We start from the raw sequence: 22,599 nt of genomic DNA, 5'->3' as shown, positions 1-22,599 counted from the left end.
ATCATCAGAGCCTTTGGAGTCTGGGAGCTGTCCCCCTGGTGGCAGAGATCAGCCACCTGGATGCCAAAATCACATCCTCAGCCCGCAGAATCCACTGTAGCCATGGCCGATTGTGGACTGGTCAGAGCCACGGGGCCATCCCCGCCTGGTGCCATGGAACAATGTCACACAATGTCACACACTGTCACACACTGTTACCTTCTTCCCAGGCTCAGTGGCCCACCCCCTGGGTCCCTCAGACCTCCCAGGGGTTTTTCTGTTGTGGCAGGGCCAGACATGGGTCTAGGGCACCAAAAGGATGTGACCCCCCAACATCTTGATTCACTTCTATTTTTATTATTACTCCGTATTTGCCTCATATGTCTCATACAGATCGAGTTCCTAGTTGACTTGCTGTTTGTTTCCGCAGCAGGGGTTACCATATGACTGTTCTCCTGATGGTCCAGTCCCAGGTGGCCCAACGGCCTGGCCGTTCAGCGAGACCGTTAGCAATGGCATGTGAGGCTGCACAAAAGTGACTGTTTACAAGGATCTGTGGGGGATAGAGGGGCCCCCAGGAATGGCGCAGTACCCCTGAGCAGGAAACCTGTGGGATGCTACCAGCCCAGGCCCAAAGGGAGGAGAGAGTGCTAGAGAGCACCCTGGGCGCGGCTAGCCCACCAGCACCCCTGGAGATCCTTAGGAGGGACCCGGCGGGTGAACACCTCAACCTGTTCCTTCCCCTAGCCCGCTTCCAGAGATCCCCATTGGCCAAGCCCAGCTGGAAGCACGGGCCAAGGGAACCCGTGATGTCATCCATACTGTGTTTCTGGAGAAAAGTCAGGCAAGGGATGGAGAGTGGACCTGAAGGGGCAAGTTGAGGATCTCTGACACACAATGGAGGGCTGGGATTTTAGAGGAAGGTCTGGGGGTTCTGACTGAGGAGTCATCTGAGCAAAGACCTGGAGGGGTGCAGCAGCTCTTCGGCTCTAGTCTGAACGTGTCTCCTACAATCAGTTGGAAACTTGACCTTCTGTGCAATGATATCGGGAGAGAGGGTTATGTCAAGAGGGCTCCTGTCTCGTGATGGATTAAGGCCATTATCAAAAGGCTTGACAAGAACCCTTTGTTTCTTCTTTCTTCTTTTTCCCTTCCACCTCCTGTTCTCGTGAGGACACAGCGTTCCTTCCCTCTGGAGAGTGTGGAGTTCAAGGCACCATCCTGGAAGCAGAGACCAGATCCTCACCAGACACCAAATCTGCCTCCACTTTGCGCCTGGACTCCCCAGCCTCCAGGATGGTAATGAGTTTCTGTTCTCTGTGAGTCGTCTGGTCTCAGGCACTTCCTTACAGCAGCACAAATAGACTAAGACAGAGTTGGTAGCAAAGGAGTGTGTCATACAACAAACGCTTCAAGAAGTGGAAGCCGCTTTGGAATGAGGGATGGGCAGGGGCTGGGACAGTGGGACACCCTCCTGGAAAAGCCTGTGCTACCATGAACGGAGCATTAAGGGCGATTCTGGTGAGGGTGCAGGAGAAGATCTGTAGGGAACACCCTTTCTTCTCGGAGATTACTCACGTGCTTGGCACGGTAACGGTGATGAGGTCCCAGACGGCAATGAAGAGCCAGGTATCGGGTCCCAGGGGAAAGGCTATCCTTGTCATAAAGTGGGAAAGAACTTGGCTCAATTGTGTCTGTGTCCTGGACTTCACAGAAGCAGAACACAAGGGCACTGAAGTAGGACTTTGGCAAATTGTGTCTCGAAACTGTAAAACCCTCAGGATGTGTGGCATCTCCTAATTTCTTACCACAAAATGGGAGAAGAGCAAAACGATTTAAAGAAGAAGAGAATGATTTATAATTAAAAGGGAAGTAGAAAATTTTGAAAATTTTCTTACCTTGGCTAAGTGAATAATAAAAATGTGTATTTAGGAGAGAAAAACCAAGGGTAACCGGATGATAAGGAGATCGTGTAAGTAGAAGGAAACTGGATGCTTTATAAACTGTGTATTTTGTTATAGCAGCAAAACCAGAATCATACACCTTATAATCCTAACAACAGCTTTATAGGATCTGTGATCTTATTCTCCCTACTATACAGTCCAGGAGGCCAAGGACAGTAAGAATAAAAAAGGTAAAGTTGTCCAGAATTGGTAGAGTTGGGACTTTTAAAAAATATATATTTTTTAGTTGTCGATGAACCTTTATGTATGTATATGTGGTGCTGAGGATCGAACCCAGTGCCTCACACATACTAGGTAAGTGCTCTGCCATTGAGCTAAAACCCCAGTCCCAGGACTTTTTTTTTTTCAAGACAGGGTCTTACTGTGTTGTCCAGGCTGATCTTAAACTTGTGGACTCAAGCAATCCCCCTGCCTTGGCTTCCTAAGTAGCTGCACCATGCCCAATTGTGGAAATGGGATTTAAACCCAGGCAGTTTAGCCCAGAGATCTTGCTCTTAAAATAGGATTTGAAAACATGGCAAGGAAAATACCAGGACACAAAACAGTGATCAACAATCATAGATTATTTATTGAGTGCTGACTGTATAATAGCCACTGTGTTAAATGCTGAGAGGAGATTTTCAGTGGGACAGCAATGTGGTGTTAGGTCACACAGAACCCACCGCGAGATGGTGACTTCTCTCCAATTCTCCTTATGGAGATGTCTCTGCTTGGCGCTGGCCTGTCTCTCAAACTCTGACACTTGATTTTCTCACTTTTTAAACTCCCGCGTCATAGGCTCTGATCCTTCAGGGGCAGCCGAGCTCTGGTTTAGGCTAAAGTGTGGTTTTATTTTCAGTGTCTTTTTCAGCTGTATATTATTTAAGTCAATCATACTTTTTTTTTTTTAATTCACAGAGAAACTGTTATTTATTCCCCTTACAGATAAATTTATTTAAGAAAAAAAATAGCAGATTTCAAGGAACAATATTAGGGCTGGGGATGTGGATTAGTGGTAGAGCACTTGCCCAGCATGTACGATGTCCTGGCTTGAATCCCCAGTAAGGAGAACAAAAGGTGGGGGACAGTATTGGGCCACACATTCAGGTGGTTCATGGCTGTGGCAAAATCACAAAGGTGTACACAAATCACTGATGGTTAGAATACTTTGGCATACTTCGTTTTGTGGTACTAGGGATCCAACCCAGGGGTGCTTTACCACAGAGCTGTATACCCAGCTTTTTCAATTTGTTTAGTTGTAGATGGACATAATCCCTTTATTTCTCTTTATGTGGTGCTGAAGATCAAACCCAGGGCCTCACACGTGCTGGGTGAGTGTCTACCACTGAGCCACAACCCCAGCCCCTCTTTTTATTTTTCATTTTGAGACAGGGTCTCACTAAGGTGCATAGGCCCTCACTCAATGGCTGAGGCTGGCCTCAAACTTGCAATCCTCCTGCCTCAGCCTCCAGAGTTGCTGGAATTACACACATGCACCACCCAGCCCAGTTTGGCATAAAATATGTGTAGGGGAAGAAGGGCTGGGTAGGGGTCAGGTCACGGGGGACATGAACACCAGGAGAATGAGTGTGGGTTTTATTCTGTCAGCAAGCAAGACTCAGGTGTAGGCATGGAGCATGGTCAGAGTTGTGCTTGGCAGGGCTCACACTGGCCTCTGAGTTCAGGTGGGGGCTGAGGTGGCAGTGGGGAGACCCCAGGGTAACAGGCATCAGGACCTGCACAGGGTAGAGGGGGCTCTATAAGAGGAAGCAGGGGTTCCCAGAGCCCGGTCTGACCGTATGGCTGTCTACCTGGCAGGATGACTGACTGTAGAGGCTCAGTTTCCAGCAATGGCCTTTCAGTCTGTCCCCCTCCTTCTCCCAGGTACCTCTCCAGTGTGACTCACTGAGAATTTTTAATAACCTCCTGGGTTTTACTGAGTGCTGGGGTCTGGGTATGGTTTGTCCCCAAAAGGTTCATGTGCTAGAGGCTCAGTCTCCATGGGAGGTGGTGGAGCCTCCAGGGAATCAGTTTCCAAGACCTGGGCCTAGTGGGAGGTGATCAGGTCGCTGGGGACACTGCTCTCAGAGGGATTAATGCCCCTCTCTGGGAGTGGATTAGATCTTGGGGGACTGGATCAGTTACCTCAAGAGAGGTTCGTTGTAAAGCAAATTCAACTTTCTCGGTGCTCTCTCATACTTTCTTTCTCACCGTGTGATCTCTCTCTCTCTCTCTTTCTCTCTTTTGCTCCTGCCATATGTGCCATCTGCCATGAGGCCCTAGGAGAAGCTGATATAAGCCCTATACTCTTGGACCTCCAGAACTGTGGGCTGAACAAACCTCTTTTCTATGTAAAGTACCCAGTCACTGGCATTTTGTCACAGCAACAAAAAACAGACTAACACACTGAGTCAAGGTAACATCAGCAGAAGCTAGCCCACTTCAGTCTCATTAGGTGGGGGAATTGGAAGTACAATCAGAGAGGATGGAGAAAACTGACTCGTGCCTCCTCGTTTTGTGTTTCTTCGTGGGGAAAGTCCGATATCTGCTTGACCGCTTATGGTGATTCATTTTATTCCATACGATGAACATCTGATTTTCCAAGACCTTCAACTTTAGTTCGCTGAACAAAAGCCGTTCGAGGATCTTGTCCTGGAGCGCAAAGCAGGCGTGCAGCCTCTCCACTTCCTTAGCTTTCATGGTCACGTTGTTGATGGGTTTGCATTCAGGAGTCTTGGGTGTTATTGCCTCCTCCTAAGCTCCCCACCACCAGGAAAAGGGGAAAACCTGGTTATTGATGTGCATCCCTTCTTGCTCCAAGCCCTCCCCCAATCAACTCTCACACCTGCCTCAAAGGGGAGCCGCTTTGAAGGAGTGAAAGAATTGGGACCCAGCAAGGGAAGGTCACACAGACCCCAAACTCCCAAGATCCTTTGGTTGCCTTTGGTTCATGGAATAATCTACCAGTTGCAGAAGACACCAAGTCCCTAACCCAATATGTCTGTCCCCGGAGTTTGTTTACCCAGCATGCCTCTCTGAGCATTGTGTCAGGCCCCATGAAACCTTCAACTGCCAAGTCTCAGTCCTCTGATCACATGATCTTTTTTTTTTTTTTCAAACTTTTTGGATGAAATTCTTTTCTTTTTCTTTATTTTATGTTTATGCAGTTCTCAGGATCAAATGCAGTGCCTCACGCATGCTAGGCAAATGCTCTGCCCCAGAGCTACAAACCCCAGCCCTGATGGCATGCTCTTATCTCTATAAGCCTCAGTAATCTTTGCTGGTCCTCTTCACCCCGGTTAAAAATAACACCTTACCTTTATTTTTGGATTCAACTACAAACTACTGGTATTTAAAAACATTTTATACTATTTCAGATATGCAAAAAAGAAACTATTATAACAAATATCTGTGTTCCCACACCAGTTTACAAGTACAATATCACAAGTGGAATCGAAATCTCCTATGGGCATCTCTCCTAGAATATTCTCTCCCCCAACCCCTGAACATCATCTGCTCAACTGTGATCCTAACTTTTTTTCTTTGTGGTCCTGGGGATTGAACCCAGAAGTGTTCTACTACTGAGATACATCTGAACCCTTTTCATTTTTATTTTGAAACAGGGTCTCCTTAAATTGCTGAGACTGGTCTTGAACTTGTGATCCTCATGCCTTAGCCTCCTGAGTTGCTGGGATCACAGGTGTGCACCACCGCACCCAGCTATAAATCCTGAATTTAGTACATATATTTTCCATGCATTTTTATTTTATTTAAAAACATTTTTTTTAGTTGTAGATAGACACAATGCCTTATTTTCATTCATTTATTTTTATGTGGTGCTGAGGATCAAACCCAGTGCCTTACATGTGCCAGGCAAGTGCTCTATTACTGAGCTACAGCCCCAGCCCCATGCATTTTTAAATGGGTGGCTGTTTTGTGACATGTGACAATATCTGGAGATAATTTTGGTTGTCACGAACAGGGTGAGCGGTGTGATACTGGCCTCTCTTGGTAGAGGCCAGAATGCTGCTAAGCTTTTTAACAATGCACAGAGATAACTGGACAACAAATTATACCACCAGGATATCACCAGTGCCCAGGTTGAGACCTCTTGCCTTAAAATACTTCACTACACATATGCATCTATAAACAATGTAGGATATTGTTTTGTTTAGTTTTTTTTTTTTTTTTTTTGGTTCTAGGAATTTAACCCAGGACTGCTTTACCACTAAGCTACATCCTCAGCCCTTTTTTAAATTTTGAGACAGGGTCTCACCAAGTTGCTGAGGGCCTCACTAAGTTGCTAAGCCTGGTCTTGAACTTGCAGTCTCCCTGTCTCAGCCTCCCAAGTCACTGGGATTACACTCATGCACCACCTTATACGGCATTATATTAAAGGCATCTGCTGTAGACCTGGAATGTGTCCCAAAGGCTTGCATATTAGATACTTGGTCCCCAGCTATTAGGAGATCGTGGAATCTTTAAGAGGTGGGTCCTAGTGAGAGGTTTTCAGGTCACTGGGGGCCTTATCCTCTACCATACCCCCAGAGACTTAAAAGTGATGGGTCTGCCTGATTATGAACCCTGAGCCAAAATAAACTCTAAGTAGATTACTTCAGGTGTATGTTATATAAACACAATGTTGCAAATTACATTAGGTGCAGTTCTTCTGTCTTCATGACTATATTTTAGAGTTGTATCTATGTAGATACATGTATCTCTATCCATTTAAAATCTTTCCACTTAGAGTAGCCCATCCCTTTGTTGAAGCAGGTGGACTTCAAACATGAAGTAGGAGTGTATACATGGTCCCTATTTTCTAGTTAGGACACTGAGGCTTTGTGAAGCGACGTGATTTATCTACCACCACCTAAAAGGAAGCCCCAGAACGGGGACTTAGACCAGTTTTAAGTTCCTCAGTCTTGCCCCATTATCCTGACACCATTCCTGTCCCCCACCCCACAATCCAGCAGAACATCCCATAACCCTCAGCTGAAGCTAAATCCCCTCTGGCTCACCTTACAGGGCTCTGAGGGGGTGGGCTTGAGTTCATACTTGACCATCCAGTTGCTAAGCAACAGCAGAAGGAATAGGAACCCAAACAAAACTGGCTTATAGCTTATCAGCCAAGCCACCACGGCTCCCATGGTGCCCGAGGAAGCAAGGAGGGTAAGGAGACTCCGGAAAACAAATATCAGTTCCCCCAACATTGTGGCGTGGAGGAACGCGGGCCCCAGGGCCCTGCCTCAGTCCCTTCCATGACAGGAGTCACAGCCACCCACTCCTGAGTCATAATTAGCCCCCTCCCCCCACCCAGATGCCACCCAACAATATTAACTACATCTGAGGTCCCAGACTCTTTGACAGGCAGTTTGCAAGCATTGTCTCATGATGGCCTCACAACAGCCAGGTGATGCACGCCTGTAATCCCAGCAGCTCAGGAGGCTGAGGCAGGAGGATCAGGAGTTCAAAGCCAGCCTCAGCAACTTAGCGAGCCCCTAAGCAACTCAGTGAGACCCTGTCTTTACATAAAATATAAAAAAAGGGTTGGGGACGTGGCTCAATGGTTTAAGTGTCCCTGGGTTCAATCCCCAGTACAAAAAAAAAAAAAAAAAAAAAAAAAAAAATCAAGTCTCAAGCTTTATCACATTGCTAAATGTGCAAACAAGTCAGGTAGACCCGCAGGGTTTAAAACAAACGAGTTTCAATCGCCTGCCTCTCCCCTTCCCACCCTCAAGTTCCAACTCCCACAGATAACCAATTCTCCATCTTTTAGTAGTTTCATTGGCATTTACCTTGATATTTCTAAAGAGTATGCTTCTACTGTTATTTCTTGAATTCTCCACCACACTACTATCATTTTGGGGTGGATGGTGAGGATTCAGCTCCCATGCTGTGCCCCCCCAGCCCACTTCAGCAGCCCGGCCCTCAGCCCCTCTCCATCCTCTCCCCTCCAATCTCTTTTCTGCATTCTTTCGGTATAAGTCTATCACTTTGGTAAAACAGTATTCATTCACTGTGTTTATTATGCCACGGTATGTTGTACTGCAATTACATTTTCTTTCATGCATAGCTTTAAAAAAAACTTTTTTTGTAGTTGTGTATGGCCAGCATGCCTTATTTTGATTTTGTTTATTTTTATGCAGCACTAAAGATCCAACCCAGGGCCTCACACACACTAGGCAAGTGCTCTGCTACTGAGCGCAGCCCCAGCCCCGCACGGCTTTCTTATTCTTCCTGGACTTAGTTGCCTCATTTTCTTTTTCCTTCCTGTTAGCTTAGTTTTTTTGTTTTTGTTTTTGAATTTAACTTCATTGGAGTACAGTTCACATAAATACACCTATTTACATGTGTCCTTCAATAAATTGTGATGAATATTTATATTCCTGTCACCGTTACTCCATTCAAACTGGAAACCATTTCCATCTTCCCGAAATCCCCTCCTGGCCTTTGTCGGCCAACCCCCACTCTTAACCCAGGTGAACACTGAGTGGATTTTATTCCTAGAGATAGATTTTTTTTTTTAAATCAGATTTTGTATTTTATGGAAATGGTATAATTTTATTTTGAAAACCATACTTTGAAGAGACGGGGAATTTTAAAAGGCACATGTATAGCCGGGTATGGTGTGGCATGCTGGCATTCCCTCTTGGGAGGCTGAAGCAGGAGGACCAGAAGTTCAAGGCCAGCCTGAGTAATCAATGATACTCTGTTTAAAGGGGGGGGGGGGATTCTTTTAAAAAGAGATGGGAATGCTGGGTGGGAGAGGGCTGTGGGGTTCAAGGCCCAGTACAGGGGGCAGGGGAGCAAGTTTTTATCTGTGTAACAACTGGAAAGAGCTCGAAGAACACATGAACTGTTCCGTTGGATCCGCAAGGGAGTCCCTGAATCATTAAATGAAAAACCCACCAGCCCCCGCCGCCATCGTCATCCCTAGAAAGACTGTACTGGGAGCAGAAGAGGAGGTTGCAGGTGGACGCAGGCGAGGGGCGCCGCGACAGGAATGGGGAGGGGTCCAGAGGCAGGGGACAGGAGCCACGGCCTGGGGATGAGGAGCAATTCCGTCTGGACTCAACCCTGGGTCTCCTGACTTCTCCGGGTCTTCTCCCCACTGGGCTCGAGTGCCCTTCACGCTTCCCCAGTTCAAGCGGGACGAGCGTGATTAAAAGGCCCTCGACCAGTCACACTTCCCTGTGTCTTCCCCCGCTGGACGGTAAGTTCTTTGAAAGAAGAACTCATGCGCATTAGAAAGTGCTGGCTGAATGGACGAATGAGTGGGCGAAGGAAGGAGTGAATGATCCAAGTCTCTGGAGCGAAGAAAGGGTGGCCCTTCGCTGTGCAGTTTGGGCCAGGAAGGCCCAGAGCACCGACGGTGCAGGGTGCAACTCCCAAGCCCGAGGGGGCGCTCTAGGCCAGCCTCGCGCTCCTGGCCGCGGCGTCGCTCTAGCCGCAAGGCCGCCGCTCTATGGTAGCGGGGGAGGGGCCGGGCGCGTGCGCGGCTCGGGACCTTTTTGTCCCGACTCGGTGGGAGCGCGCGCAGGGCGTGCGTACGCGACGGCGGTTGGAGGCGCTTGGGAAGTGTGAGGCGCGGCGCGGCGGCTCCGGACCCACGGAGCGACAGACCGAGCGGCTCCGGCGGCCGTCGGCGGCCCGGCGGCCCGAGATGTTGTCCGGCAAGAAGGCCGCGGCCGCGGCGGCAGCGGCGGCGGCGGCGGCGGCCGGAACGGAGGCGGGCCCCGGGGCGGCGGGCGGCGCCGAGAATGGCTCCGAGGTGTCCGCGCCGCCCGCGGGCCTGTCGGGCCCCGCCGAGGTCGGGCCCGGGGCGGCCGGGGAGCGCACTCCCCGCAAGAAGGAGCCTCCGCGGGCCTCGCCCCCCGGGGGCCTGGCCGAGCCGCCGGGGTCCGCCGGGCCTCAGGCCGGGCCTACGGTGGTGCCCGGGTCTGCGACCCCCATGGAGACGGGAATAGCGGAGACTCCCGAGGGACGACGGACCAGCCGGCGCAAGCGGGCCAAGGTGAGTCCCGGCGCCGCCTTCCCGGGGAGACGCGGGGCGCCGCGCGGGAGCAGGGTCGCGGGCTCCCGGCCGCCTTCCACCTCCGGGGCCGGGAAACATGGCTTCCCGGCGCGGGGCCGCGGCGGCGCTGCCCGAGGCCCCTCTTGGCCGCCGCCGCCGGGTTGGATGCCGCTCAGCCGGTCGGTGGCGTCTCGGTCGAGCGGCCAAGGGACTGGATGGGGCGCGACGCTCCAGAAATGGCCTTGGCCGTGGGACGGAAAAGAAGGGAACTTTTGTTTGTTTGCCTGAGCGTCTGCGGTTTGCCCAGAGTGCGTGGTTTTGATTTGACTCCCGACTCGGTGCGAATCCTCCCCTCTTGGGGTGGGTCTTGTGCAGTCGGTGCAAGTGTAAGAAGAGAGACGCGATCCCGAACGGTGCGAGCATCCGTGTGCCAGCTGCCGAGTCGTCCTCTTGCTCGACACCGGCAGTCTCGTTTTAGGAATGAGTGAACAGAGGCACCCACTTTAGGTAACTCGCCTCGAATCGCAAAACTAAATAAGTGGTAGAACTGGCATGTGAGCCCCACGCTTGTGACAGGGTATCATGGAAACAAAGGACCACATGGGACACCACTAATAGTGTGTAGGGCACCGGGTCATTATTAGGGCATAGGCTTGGGTTTTTCTGAAGATTTCACTTCACCGGAAATTGATGTGAATGTAATAAATATCTAAACCAAGTTGGGGATGTAGCCCAGTAGTAGAGCACTTGCCTAGCATTGTGTGGAGGCCCTGGAGTCCATCCCCAGCGCCACGAAACAAACGAGTACATAAATATGTGAAATAAAATTGTACGGCTTGTGTAATTTGCACTTACAAAATTATCTGTGGGGTTTTCTTTGTTTTTGAGATTCGTCTGTGTTGTCTAGACTGCTTGCTCTCCAATTGCTGGGCTCCAGAGATCCTCCTTCCTCAGCCTCCTGAATAACAGAGTACAAGTGCGTGCCTCTGTGCCCAGCAACTGTACACACACACACACACGTATATACACACATTCTTTTTTTTTTTTGGTACTGGAGATTGATCTGATCTCTTCTTTTTTAAAATATGTTTATTAGTTGTTGATGAATTTTTATTTATTTATTTGTATGCGGTGCTGAGAATCAAACCCAGTGCTTCACACATGCTAGCCGCACTCTACCACTGAGCCACAATCCCAGCCCTTGATCCATCTCTTTAAGTTGTTGTGACTGGCCTTGAATTTGTAATCTTCCTGCTTTAGGCTTCTGAGTTTCTGGGATTATAGGTGTGGGGTGTAACACCCAGCTACTGTGTGTGATTTTTAAAGTGCAAATACCAAGTTAGTACAGATGAGCTTCCTGAGATGAATGTTACCTAGACTGAGAGCCCTTAGTTTCAGCTGCCTGCTTGGGAGACTTCTCTAAAATATGACCAGAGCTGCATAAAAAGAATTTGGAAGAAAAATTTGGGGGCTTTTTACCAAAGTGTAGGATGGAAAAGCAGAGATTGGTGACCTCAGCTTTCTGAAATGGAGAACAGAAGCCCAATAGGATTTTATTTTGCCCTTTCAATAGAAAGGATAGCCAGAAAGCATGTGGTATTTATTGTTAGAAAGCCAGATTCATTGACATCCTTTGCATGTGATAAAATTCAACATTTTTGGGCTGGGGCTGTGGCTCAGTGGTACAGCACTTGCCTCCCAAGTGTGAGGCACTGGGTTCCATCCTCATTTAAAAAAAAAAAATGAATAAATATATTGTGTCCATCTACAACTAAAAAATTTTTTTAAAAAAAATTCAACATTGTATTTATTTTCATTTATTTTGCAGCACTGGGGATTGAACCCAGAGGTGTTCTATTATTTTGGAACTTGGTCTTGCTAAGTTGCCAGAATGGCCTTGAAATTGCCATTCTCGTGTATCAGCCTCCCAAGCAGCTGGAATTGCAGATGTGTGCCACTGTGCCTTGCCTCACCATTTTAAAGTGTACAGTTCAGTGGTTTTTATGATTTTCATTAGGTACCACAAATTGGTACCACAGTTTCATAACGTCCTAGTTGTTCACCAGAGACACCTGTATCATTAGCAGTAACTCCCCATACCTCTCTGTCTCCAGCCCCTGGCAACCACTAGTCTACTTCCTTACTCTGTGGATTTGCCTATTCTGGGCATTTTATATGGAGTGACATAATATGTGGCCTTTTGTATTTGGCTGTAGCATGTTTTCGAGGTTCAACCGTGTTATAGTATTTCATTGTTCGGATATACCACCTTTTGTTCATCCATCTGATTGACATTTGGGCTATTTCATTTTTTGGCTATTCTGCATATCATGACCATGAACATTCACAGTGTTTTTTTTTTGTGTGTGTGTGTGTGTGTGTGTGTGTGAACATGTTTTTCAGCGTTATTGGATGTATGTCCTCAAGTAGAATTGCTAAGTTACATGGTAATTCCATTTTAACTTTTGAGGAACTGCCAGTTTTCCACAACAGCTGCACTCTTTTACATTTTCACTGACAATGTTTGAGGGCTCCAATTTTTTCATATCTTTAGCTTTTATGTCTCTCGGTGTAGCCATTTTAGTGGGTGTGAAGTGGTATCTCATTGTGGTTTCTTATGCACTTCCCTAATGACTAATAATGTTGAGCATCTTTTTATGTGCTTATTGGCCACTTGTATAATCTGTCTTGGTGAAATGTGAAACGTCCATTCAAATCCTTGTTTTTTTTTTTTTTTCTTTTTAATCACATAAGGGAGTTTATTAAGCAAACAGTGTTTCCCTGCAGGGTAAGAGAGAAAATGAGGGGAAAAGAGAAAGGAAAGAGAAAGGGCACGCCCTAGAGACAGTAGAAAGCGAGGAGGAGAGAAAAGCGTTTAATTTTTTAAATTAATTTTTTAGGTGGATACAATACCTTTATTTTATTTTTATGTAGTGCTGCGGATCGAACCCAGGGCCTCACAAGTGCTAGGCGAGTGCTCTTCCGCTGAGCCACAACCCCAGCCCAAATCCTTGGATTGTTTTAAAAAATTATTTTGATGTAAGTGTTCTTCATTCTGGTTACACACATTTTTAATCTTGATTAGGTTCAATTTATCTTTTTTTTTCTAGTTTTTTTTTTTTTTAACTTTTTTTTTTCATTTATTTATTTTTATGTGGTGCTGAGATTCATACCCGTACCTCACACGTTCTAGGCAAGCACTCTACCACTGAGCCCCAGCCCCTGTTTTTAGTCTTACAGCTAAGAAACCATTCTTAATCTAATAATAGGAGGATTTACTTCTGTGTTTTTGTCTAAAAGTTTTATAACTTTAGTTTTTGCATTTAGGTCTATGATCCTTTTGCAGTTTGTATATTGTGTTGAGATAGGGGTTTGTCTTCATTCTTTTGCATGTGAATTGCCCCAGCACAATTTGTTGAGGTCTGTTTTCCACTCATTGAGTAGTCAGCACTCTTGGTGAGTGATTATAAATGTAAGGACCTATTTTTGAACTCTCAGTTATCCCATTGATCTGTATTTCTGTCCTTATGCCAGCACCACACTGTTATGATTATTCTAGCATTTTAATAAGTTTTATAAGTCGGGAAGTGTGAGCTCTTCAGCTTTGTTCTTATTTTCAAGATTGTGTTAGCTGTTCTCTTTCCATTTCCTTATGAGTTATAGGATCACTTTATCAATTTCTCCCAAAAAAGGCAGTTGGGATGTAGATTGGGAATTGTATTGAATCTATTGATAAATTTGGGGCATGCTGACAAGATTTTTGTCTTGTAATTCTCCTGAGTTTATTTAGTTCTGGTTATACTGTTTTTCCATTGAGATTAGCTCTTAGACTTAAAAAAAAAAAAATTAGTTATGTGTTCATTTTGGTAAGCAACTAACAAGCAAGGACCTAGGAAAAGTTACCCATTCATAGCCAGTTTTGGAAGACAGAGGAAAAGAACCTCAAGGGATAAAGTATCTATTTAAGGAGTGAAAAAGCAAGCTGAGACTAGATAGATGTGCTTCAAGGATTCTGAGGTGTATGAAGGGGATATATCTGTTTTGGGAACAATTATTGCATAATCAAAATTTGATTTCAGGTTATTGGAATGGGTTCATGCAGTTGAGGATTTTTGAAGCCTAAGTTTCATTAGTTTTATAATAATTTCACTTCTGGGTGGGTATATGCTAAAATTATGGCAAAATATTTAAGTTTTGAAATTGGTGAATTGGTTTGGGATTTTAGGAGCATCATAACCTGAGTTAGGCCTTGACATGATGGAATTTAGAAAATAATCTGGAGAAGGATGGACTTTTGGAGTTAATTTATTTTCCTATGATTCCTTTTCTCAGGTATGGGGGAAAAAAACCCTCTACCTTGTGAGCTTGTTAGATTTCAATACAGTGTGTGTAAACAAAATGCTTATTGCAATGTCTGGCACACAGTAAGTGGGCGACTAGTAATTAAGTACTACCAGTGGAGAAAAGGAAGTGAAAAATGCTTGAAATATAGTACAAAGTGGTTTGAGGAGCAGCAGAGAATCTGGAGTGAACAATTGAATGTTGGGAACAGTGGGCAAATCAGTTTAAGTGGAGATGGGTTTTGTCTAGGTACAATATAGATGGGAGGGATCAAGAGTGTTTTAGCCGTCAGTGAATGAATAGGATTGATGAGCAGATCAAAACACTGACCGTTTGGAGGGAAGAGAGAGATCAAGCACTGTTGAGGAAGGATGAAAGGAGACAAAATATCATACTCCACTTTAAAAAAAAAATATTTTGGTTGTAGATAGACAGAATATCTTTATTTTATTTATTTTTATGGGGTGCTGAGGCTCGAACCCAGTACCTCACACGTGCATGGTGAGCACTTCACCGCCAAACTATAGCCCCAGCCCCTAAACACTTTTTTACATTTTTTTCTCTCCCCTGTTTTTGAAACCTTTTTTCTTCACTGTTTTCCCTCCCACTCATGGTTGTGCATGCCTGAAAACCCAGCAGCTTGGGAGGCTGAGGCAGGAGGATCTCAAGTTCAAAGCCAGCCTCAGCAAAAGTGAGGTGCTAAGCAACTCAATGAGACTCTGTCTCTAAAGAAAATACAAAATAGGGCTGGGGATGTGGCTTAGTGGTGGAATGCCCCCCTGAGTTCAATTCCTGGTACCCCCACCCCCCCAAAAAAGTTTTTCTCTATTAGAATAAAGTTTAGTTTTGTTTATGTTTAAGGAGTTTTTCTTGTAAAGTCCCTTTGTGAGATGGGATGTTTACCTGATCAGGATCATTTATTTGCAAATAGGTTTTCAGCTTTTTAAGAGTGGTGTGGCACCGTGCCTGGTGGCTCATGCCTGCAATCTCGGTAACTGGTGGTAATCTCAGTAACTCTGGTGACTGAGGCAGGAAAATTTCAAGTTCAAAGGGAGACTCCAAGCAATTTAGCGAGACCCTGTCTCTAAATATATGTATAAAAATGGGCTGGGGATGTGGCTCAGTTGTTAAGTGCTCCTTGGCTTACAATCCCCGGTACCAAAAAAAAAAAAAAAAAAAAAAAAAGTAGGGATACACTCATTTGTACTTGTTTACTCCATTGTGCCATGTACTCAGTGTTCAGTATTTGAGTAGATGAACAATATTCAATCCATATATTAAATTAAGATTCCTAGAGTACTTGTCAATTTATCCCCAATTTTTGTTTCCATTTTCTAACTCAATTCCATTTTTCAGTTAAATTCTTTTCCCTCCTCTACTTCCTGCCCTGTCCCCCAAACTCTGTGCTCACGTCATATAAAAGAAGAAGAAAAGGCAACATGAAGTAGTCAGATATCTGGAACTATTTCAAAGACATTTAGAAAACTAAAATAGATTACATTCACCATAATCCATAGGACTCTTCATATATGTGGAAACCATGTTATCTTTGCTTGATCTCTGTATCTATGTATTTTTATTTTATTCATTTCATTTTCTTATTAAATTCATAATAATCAGAGAACTATAGTTTCTGTGACTTCATGGCATCTAGCGACAGTTTGACCGTGTTTCAATGTTGGCAACTCTAAAATTACTGTTACACTTTTGGACAACAGGTCCATAATGCAATCTTCCCTAGCCTACGCTCCTTGATCCCTAGTGATACATCACCAGGAGTACTTCCTTTTAGTGTGTACACGGGCTAATGGCCTAGTTCTCTGTTCTGGATAACCAAAGGATGAATTAGTAGTAAGGCCTGTATCCTCGATTTCCATGTCACTTGTTCCTTAGTTTGTTGTAATTTATTCTTTGTTCATCATTCAGTTCTCCTAGGTACTTTTTTTTTTTTTTTAAAGCCAATTCACCTTTTTATAGTTTTATGTTGACTGTTGTTATTTATAGGTTTACAGGTTTTACCTCCCCTCCCCCTCATTTGGTTTCTGTAATTCTTTTGCTGTTTTTCCATGGAATAGTTAGGAGCATAGGCTTAGCATTAAATAGACATGATTTTCTAGTTAACTATTTTTATGTAACTGAGGGTTAATTTAGTCTTTTGTTGAAACTTCCAATATTTAAGTGTGATACACATTGAAAAAAGTTTTTAGGAGTTGTAGAGAGCCTCAGAGTCAGTGATTTGAATTGGTCAGTGCAATTATGTAAGTTATAAATCAGGCTAAACCTGACTTGATGATTGTTTCATTATGCTTTTTATTTTTAATATTTACTTATAAGCTTATTCCTTGTTATATGCTTATTTCCTTTACAATTTGGAGTTCTAAAGCAGTTCATATTCACTAATGGTTCCAAATAGAGTCCCCAGTTTTAGATGTTTATTGTATTTTTCCTGGTACAATCTCCACATAGGTAGAGTATAGAGAGATGGATGAAAGTTTGGCCAACCTCTCCGAAGATGAGTATTATTCAGAAGAAGAAAGAAATGCTAAAGCAGAGAAGGAAAAGAAACTTCCCCCTCCACCCCCTCAAGCCCCACCTGAGGAAGAAAATGAAAGTGAGCCTGAAGAACCATCTGGTAAGTAGAAGCAACCAACCACAGATTATATTTTCTTATAGATAAGAATAAATGGATTTATTCCTATTCTGCAATTTTATTTGTCTTTATCTTTGGTTTGTACTCTGATATTGGAGCTCTTGCCTTGTGTGTCTTTGTATGTATGTGCGGATATGTGTGTGTGTGCGCGCGCGCGGGCGTATGTGAGGAAAGTAAAGAATGGTGGTGGAAGGAGGAGGAAAAAGTGGAGAAAACACACAGAATGCCAAATCCAAAGAACCTCTTAATGACAGTCCTCTTAATGACAGCTCTCAGAATTTAAAGATGCAATGATTTATACATTAGTCTGGTTAAACTGTACATTTATGCTGGGTGCAATGGTGCATACCTGTAACCCCAGCTGCTTCGAGGCTGGGGTAGGAGAATTGCAAATCAGAGGCCAGTCTTTGCAATTCAGTGAGGCAACTTAGCAAGAACTTGTCTCAAAATAAAAAATAAAAAGGACTGGGGATGTAGCTTGGTGGTAGAGTTCCTGTGGGTTCCTGGTAGAAAGAAAGAAACAAACAAAAGAACTCTTGTACTTTTACAACATGGAGTTTTGATAAAACCTTCATGGTGTGAATCAGTTTGAAGAAGTGCCTTTTACGTTGTGAGGCAAAGGAAAAAGGCCTTGTTGCCTGTAGTTTCATTATTGAGCCCTTCAACCAAAGGAATATTATTAGAGAATACAATGAAGAGAATCTAAACTCATATTAAATTCAAGCTTCTTATACCATGAAAAGATGATTGAAATTTATAGTATTTGTGTCAGAATTTCAAACAGCCCTAAAGAATTCTTAATTAACATTCCTAGCCCTGAGACCTAGTTTTCTGAGAATATTCTGTTTTGGAGAGATGAAGCAAAAGCAAAAAATTAATTTTTTGTATTGTCTGCCTTTAGTGATATTTTATTAACTCTTTTTGACTGAAGTTTTACTAAGTACCTCTCCTTAAAATAATTTCCATGAGCTTCAGGCCCACTTACCTCACCAATTCTTTTAGTCCTGTGCCTTTTTAAAACAAAATGCTTATTTCAGACCCCATCTGCTGTACCTTGCATGGCTTTCATAGGTACCTACTTTCATAGGCTTAGGACATGTTTTGATGAATTTTAGTTTTTGATTTAGCTTCTTATTTTTTAAAGGTGTTTCTCCTCTATGATGTTATAAATTAATAGAAATTGTTCTGTGGACTGGGGTTATAGCTCAGTGGTTGAGTGCTTGCCTAGCACAGGTGAGGCACTGGGTTTGATCTTTAGCACCACATAAAAACAAATAAATTAAAATAAAGGTTAAGTTCTTTATAAAATTTTTTTATTTTGTTTTTTAAAAATGAGTAGTATCAGTACTGACACTTCACTTGAGAGGATTATGTGTTGATTTAAACCCAGGTTTAGAGCTTAAACAAATTCTGACTAAAACTCTTAAAAACAAAACTAATTTATAGGATTGAAATAAAATATAATAAATAAATAATATTTGGAAGATTAGATTCTGGGTTCAATTCATCCCAAAAGTCATTGTTTTTTTAAGAGTGTTTTTTCTAAAACTGTCTGAAAGTGATTTTTTTGGACCACTCCTTGCTGGAAGGGTTCTAGCCTCAGTGGCACATTACCTTTGGGAATAATGTTCTGAGGCAAGTGTAGCCTTCTTTGTACCTCAGCATTTCCCCTGCGCCTCTCTTTTTAAAATATTTTTAGTTGTAAATGGACACTATATCTTCATTTATTTTTTTATGTGGTGCTGAGAATCAACCCCAGTATCTTGCCCGTGCTGGGCAAGTGCTCTACCATTCAGCTACAACCCCAGCCTAGTACTTTCCTATGACTGATTTTTCTTCCTTGTGTGAAAATCTTAGGTGTTTACCTCTCTTCCCTTCTTTCTGTCCTTACCTCCATCCCTTCCCTTTCCCCCTCCGTTCCCCTGCTCTTCTGTAGTCTTTTGATTCTTACCTTTCTTTCCTTCTGTCTTTGCTGTACATCTGTGACTGAGATACCTTTCATTGCTCAAGAAGCTGCTGATTTCTTAGTTAAAAGGGGCTCCAAGTATTATGCCATGATGATCTGATGTCTCACATGCTGCTTCATCTTCTTTTGGTGTGGTTGTCAATGTCCCCAGAATATAGTTGATTGATTTATCCATAGGTACCAAGTTAATACTTTGTCTTCTGAAAATTTTAAAGTAAGTTTTATTGGGTGTGTGTGACAGAGATTTTTATTTTATAAATGTTAGTCATTGTTCCATAGAAAGTAAATTTCTTAGCAAAGGGATTTAATATTGGGGGGAACTATTTTTATTCTATTGTGCGTAGTTCATTCTAATCTAGTATTTTAGTTGTTTTAGTGTTTTTTGGGAAAGTTGAAGTTTTGTTTAAGTTGAAAATATTTTCATTGCTTAGAGATGTGTTGGCAACAACCAAAACTTGCCAATATATTATTTGTGGTTATAAAAATGTATTTTTTTCCTCTAAAATAAAAATTTTTTGACAATTTTGGTGTGAACTAAGAAGTACTTTTCTGTGAAAAGTAGTGGCAGTGATTAGCCTGTTGAGAAATAGACTGGGCCCTGATAGTGAATCATAAAATACTACTAGGTAAGTTAAGTATTTGAGAACTGTGTAGACTTACCAAGTCTGTTTTCATATTAAAATTAACTTTCTTAATCGTTTTTAGTTGAAAATCGAACGGCAGCATTATGATATGGATATATTAAAATCTTGAGAGATGATATGTTTGTTCCCTTACCAGGCCTTTTATTTATATCAATCACTTTATGTAATAATGAGAATAATTTATTCCCTAAAATATACAAGTAACATTTGCATACATTTCATTCTTAATCAGCTTTCAAAATTATTTTTAAAAATTTACTTTGCTTTTCATAGTGTTAATTTTAAGAAGAAAACATTTTGTTAATTATGAAAGCCTAAGGTATTCTGAAATGAGTGGATCAAAAGATTTAATTGTAGGCTCCTCGAGGAGAGGACTAGGAAGGAAGCACAGAAGGCAGGTTGGAGTCGTGTAGAAAGCCTTTGTGGACTAAGCCACACTAAGGAATTGAGCAGGTCAGGAGAGCCTGGTTGGGTGGAGTGGCACTGAGAAGCTTTTTGTTTGTTTTTTGGTGGTTACCCTGTGCTGGCGAACCAGCCACTCTCCTCTCTAGCTGTATCTCTAACCCTCATGGTTTTTTCACACACGGGGGATATTTGAGTAAGAGACATTGTACTAAAGTATATACTGTACAAAGATCAATCTGATGTACTCTGTAAGAGTGATTAAAGGAGTAAAAAGGCTGGGATTGGAGAGAGAACTTGTACTGTTTTGATAATTAGGTCTAGTGGATTTTGGTCAATGGAAAAATATTCTCAGTATTAGAGGGTTTTTTGTTTGTTTGTTTGTTTGCTTTTTAGTGGGGAAAGCGTGCTGGAGATTAATGTAGGTCCTTGCTCATGCTTAGCTTAGCTAAGCACTAAGCTACATGCCAACCCTAAAGTTGTTTTATTTTATGAATACAGGAGGTTTGTTGTTTTGTCTGATTGCATTTATTTTAAATACTGTTTTTAGATTTTCAGTTTTTGACCATAACTTAATATGTAGCATTGTAGTTCTGGTGATAATTAAAATGGATAATAGTGGACTTAAAAAATATTTTTAGTTGTAGATGAACTTTTTTCCTATTTTTATGTAGTGCTGAGAATCGAACCCAGTGCCTCACAAGTGCTGGGCAAGTGCTCTACTACTGAGCCACAACCCCAGCCCTAAATAATGCATTTTTAAATACTAAGTATTGCTTATATTTAAAATCTACCTTGTTTTTTATTTAATTTCTAGTGTTTTTGAATTTACTATATTACATATTTGTTTCAACAAATGATGATTTTATTTGCTTTCTTTCTAGTATATTTTCTGTGAAGATAAAAGTTTTCTGGTTTTTTTTGTTTTGTTTTGTTTTGTTTTGTTTTGTCTTGTTTTAAGTCGTGACAACTGATCCTGAACAGATTGCCTTGAATTGAGTGTGTTTGGTTATTATTAGTGGCACATAATAGTGGAACTTCTATAAAACAGTAAAATTTCATTCAGTTGGACATTATGGGTGAAGAATAATTGCCCTTCCATTGAAGCAACTTATTGGAAAAAATGCTTTTTTGCTTTCTTGGCTCTGTTATTATCTTATGTACCTTAGACCATTCCTCACTTTCACATTAGTGAGGCTTTACTATATTAACTAGTTTGCTGGCACTTAGCTTTTTCATTTTCAAACAAAATCATGATTTAGTCTCTGTCCCATATTGCCTTTTAGCAGTTGAAATTTATCAGAAAAATCTTAGTAAGTCATTCTTAGATTTAAATTTTCATTAGAGAATTCTGATTTGGGAAAATATATTCTATTTTGAGTTAGAATTAGCTTTATTGTACATAACCTGAAACTTTATGGAAACTTAAAGGAAATTTGAAATGAGCTATTAGGACACCTGCCTTTGTTCTCCCTACTTCTCTTTTCTTTGAGGTAGGTGGGGTCTTACTGTTTTGCCCAGGATGGTCTTAAACTCCTGGGTGCAGGTGATCTACCTCAGCCTTCCAAGTAGCTGATACTACAGGTATGTACCAGGCCCAGCTAGAATGCTTTTCTCAAGGTTTCTTCAAGTTATAGATTTCTCAGTAGAGACATCAGAAGTGAGTGTGTAAAAGCACATGCCTTTCTAGTGAAGCTCAGGTTCCTATTAAACCATTGGTTAACTCTTCAAATCATTTTTTTTAAGGTTTGGTTAGCTGATTGGTGATAGCTCTGTAATATAATTTATTTTATTTATTATGGGAAGAATCACTTTATCTCCTTGTTTATATTCTTACTTGAACCAGAGGTAGTCTTTGGATCAGATAAAGAAAATCAGTTAGATTGGGGCGACATTTTTTTTTTTTAATATTTTAATAAATTTTGAACTCTGCTTCTGTAATAGTCAAACTGTGGACTGGTGGTATTTTAAAAAATCATACTGGGCTGGTGAGGTAGCTTAGGGTAGAGTGCTTGCCTAGCATTTCCCATCGCTGGGGGGAAAAATCACATAAGATACAACTTGATTTAGTAAAAATGCCAAATAACAACATATGTAAAAGGTATGGTTTAAAGAATATAACTTGGGTTGGGGTGGCTCAGTGGTAGTGTGCTCGCCTAGCATGCGTGAGGCCCTGGATTCGATCCTCAGCATCACATAAAAATAAAGGCATTATGTCCACCTACAATTAAAAATACATTTAAAATAAGAATTTAACTTAAGATTCAGTGATGTTTGAAATATCTGTATGATAAAACTTGGGCCTAAATTCTGATTAATTCATTCAGTGTAGCGAAAATCTAGAAGGCAGAATCTTTTGGATTATCCCTTAAAGTTTATTTAATAGAATTGGACTAGAGAAGAGTTAAATAGAAGAGTTAAATATTGATTTCCTTACTTTAAAAGGAAAACAAAAACCAGACCTCTGTGGTTCTAGTATTGTCACTTTATCTTTGTCTGGTTTTTTGCTTAAATAGGGTATGCTTGTCTCCCCTACATTACAGGCATACTGATCAGTTGGTAACAGACTTAGGAGTTGCCAAGTACTGGATTCAGCAGCATCTATGTTGAATGTTACAGTCGGAGTTCGGGTAAATATTTTTGTTTTTTTGGTGGTACTG

General features: G+C 42.5%; 2 protein-coding genes across 2 annotated transcripts in view; one reads left to right on the top strand and one right to left on the bottom strand.

The window, feature by feature from the left end:
- Window positions 1-4,373: 4,373 nt before the first annotated feature.
- On the bottom strand, window positions 4,374-7,132 carry Tex46 (testis expressed 46). The gene is made up of 2 exons (XM_047540681.1): window positions 6,941-7,132; window positions 4,374-4,673 (listed from the first exon to the last, which is right to left on the bottom strand). Exons 1-2 carry the CDS (start codon window positions 7,130-7,132, stop codon window positions 4,374-4,376), a joined length of 492 nt encoding a protein of 163 aa, XP_047396637.1.
- A 2,295-nt stretch (window positions 7,133-9,427) lies between these two features.
- The window catches only part of Kdm1a (lysine demethylase 1A), a 63,885-nt gene continuing 50,713 nt past the window's right edge, over window positions 9,428-22,599 (top strand). The window contains 2 exon segments of the mRNA XM_047559882.1: window positions 9,428-9,936; window positions 16,744-16,909. Coding sequence (XP_047415838.1) covers window positions 9,586-9,936; window positions 16,744-16,909 — 517 coding nt within the window. The 5' untranslated portion in view covers window positions 9,428-9,585.

The sequence above is a fragment of the Sciurus carolinensis genome, chromosome 1 (assembly GCF_902686445.1).
Source record: "Sciurus carolinensis chromosome 1, mSciCar1.2, whole genome shotgun sequence".
NCBI classification, from domain to species: domain Eukaryota; kingdom Metazoa; phylum Chordata; class Mammalia; order Rodentia; family Sciuridae; genus Sciurus; species Sciurus carolinensis.
The sequence above is the reverse complement of the archived record's forward strand: the minus strand, read 5'-3'. Positions and strand labels throughout refer to the sequence as shown.

Coding starts and splice junctions, on each gene's coding strand:
- Tex46 (XM_047540681.1), bottom strand. CDS start 7,132: ATGTTGGGGGAACTGATATTTGTTTTCCGGAGTCTCCTTACCCTCCTT. Junction 4,674..6,940: donor CCCCCTCAGAGCCCTGTAAG/GTGAGCCAGAGG, acceptor GGAGCTTAGGAG/GAGGCAATAACACCCAAGAC.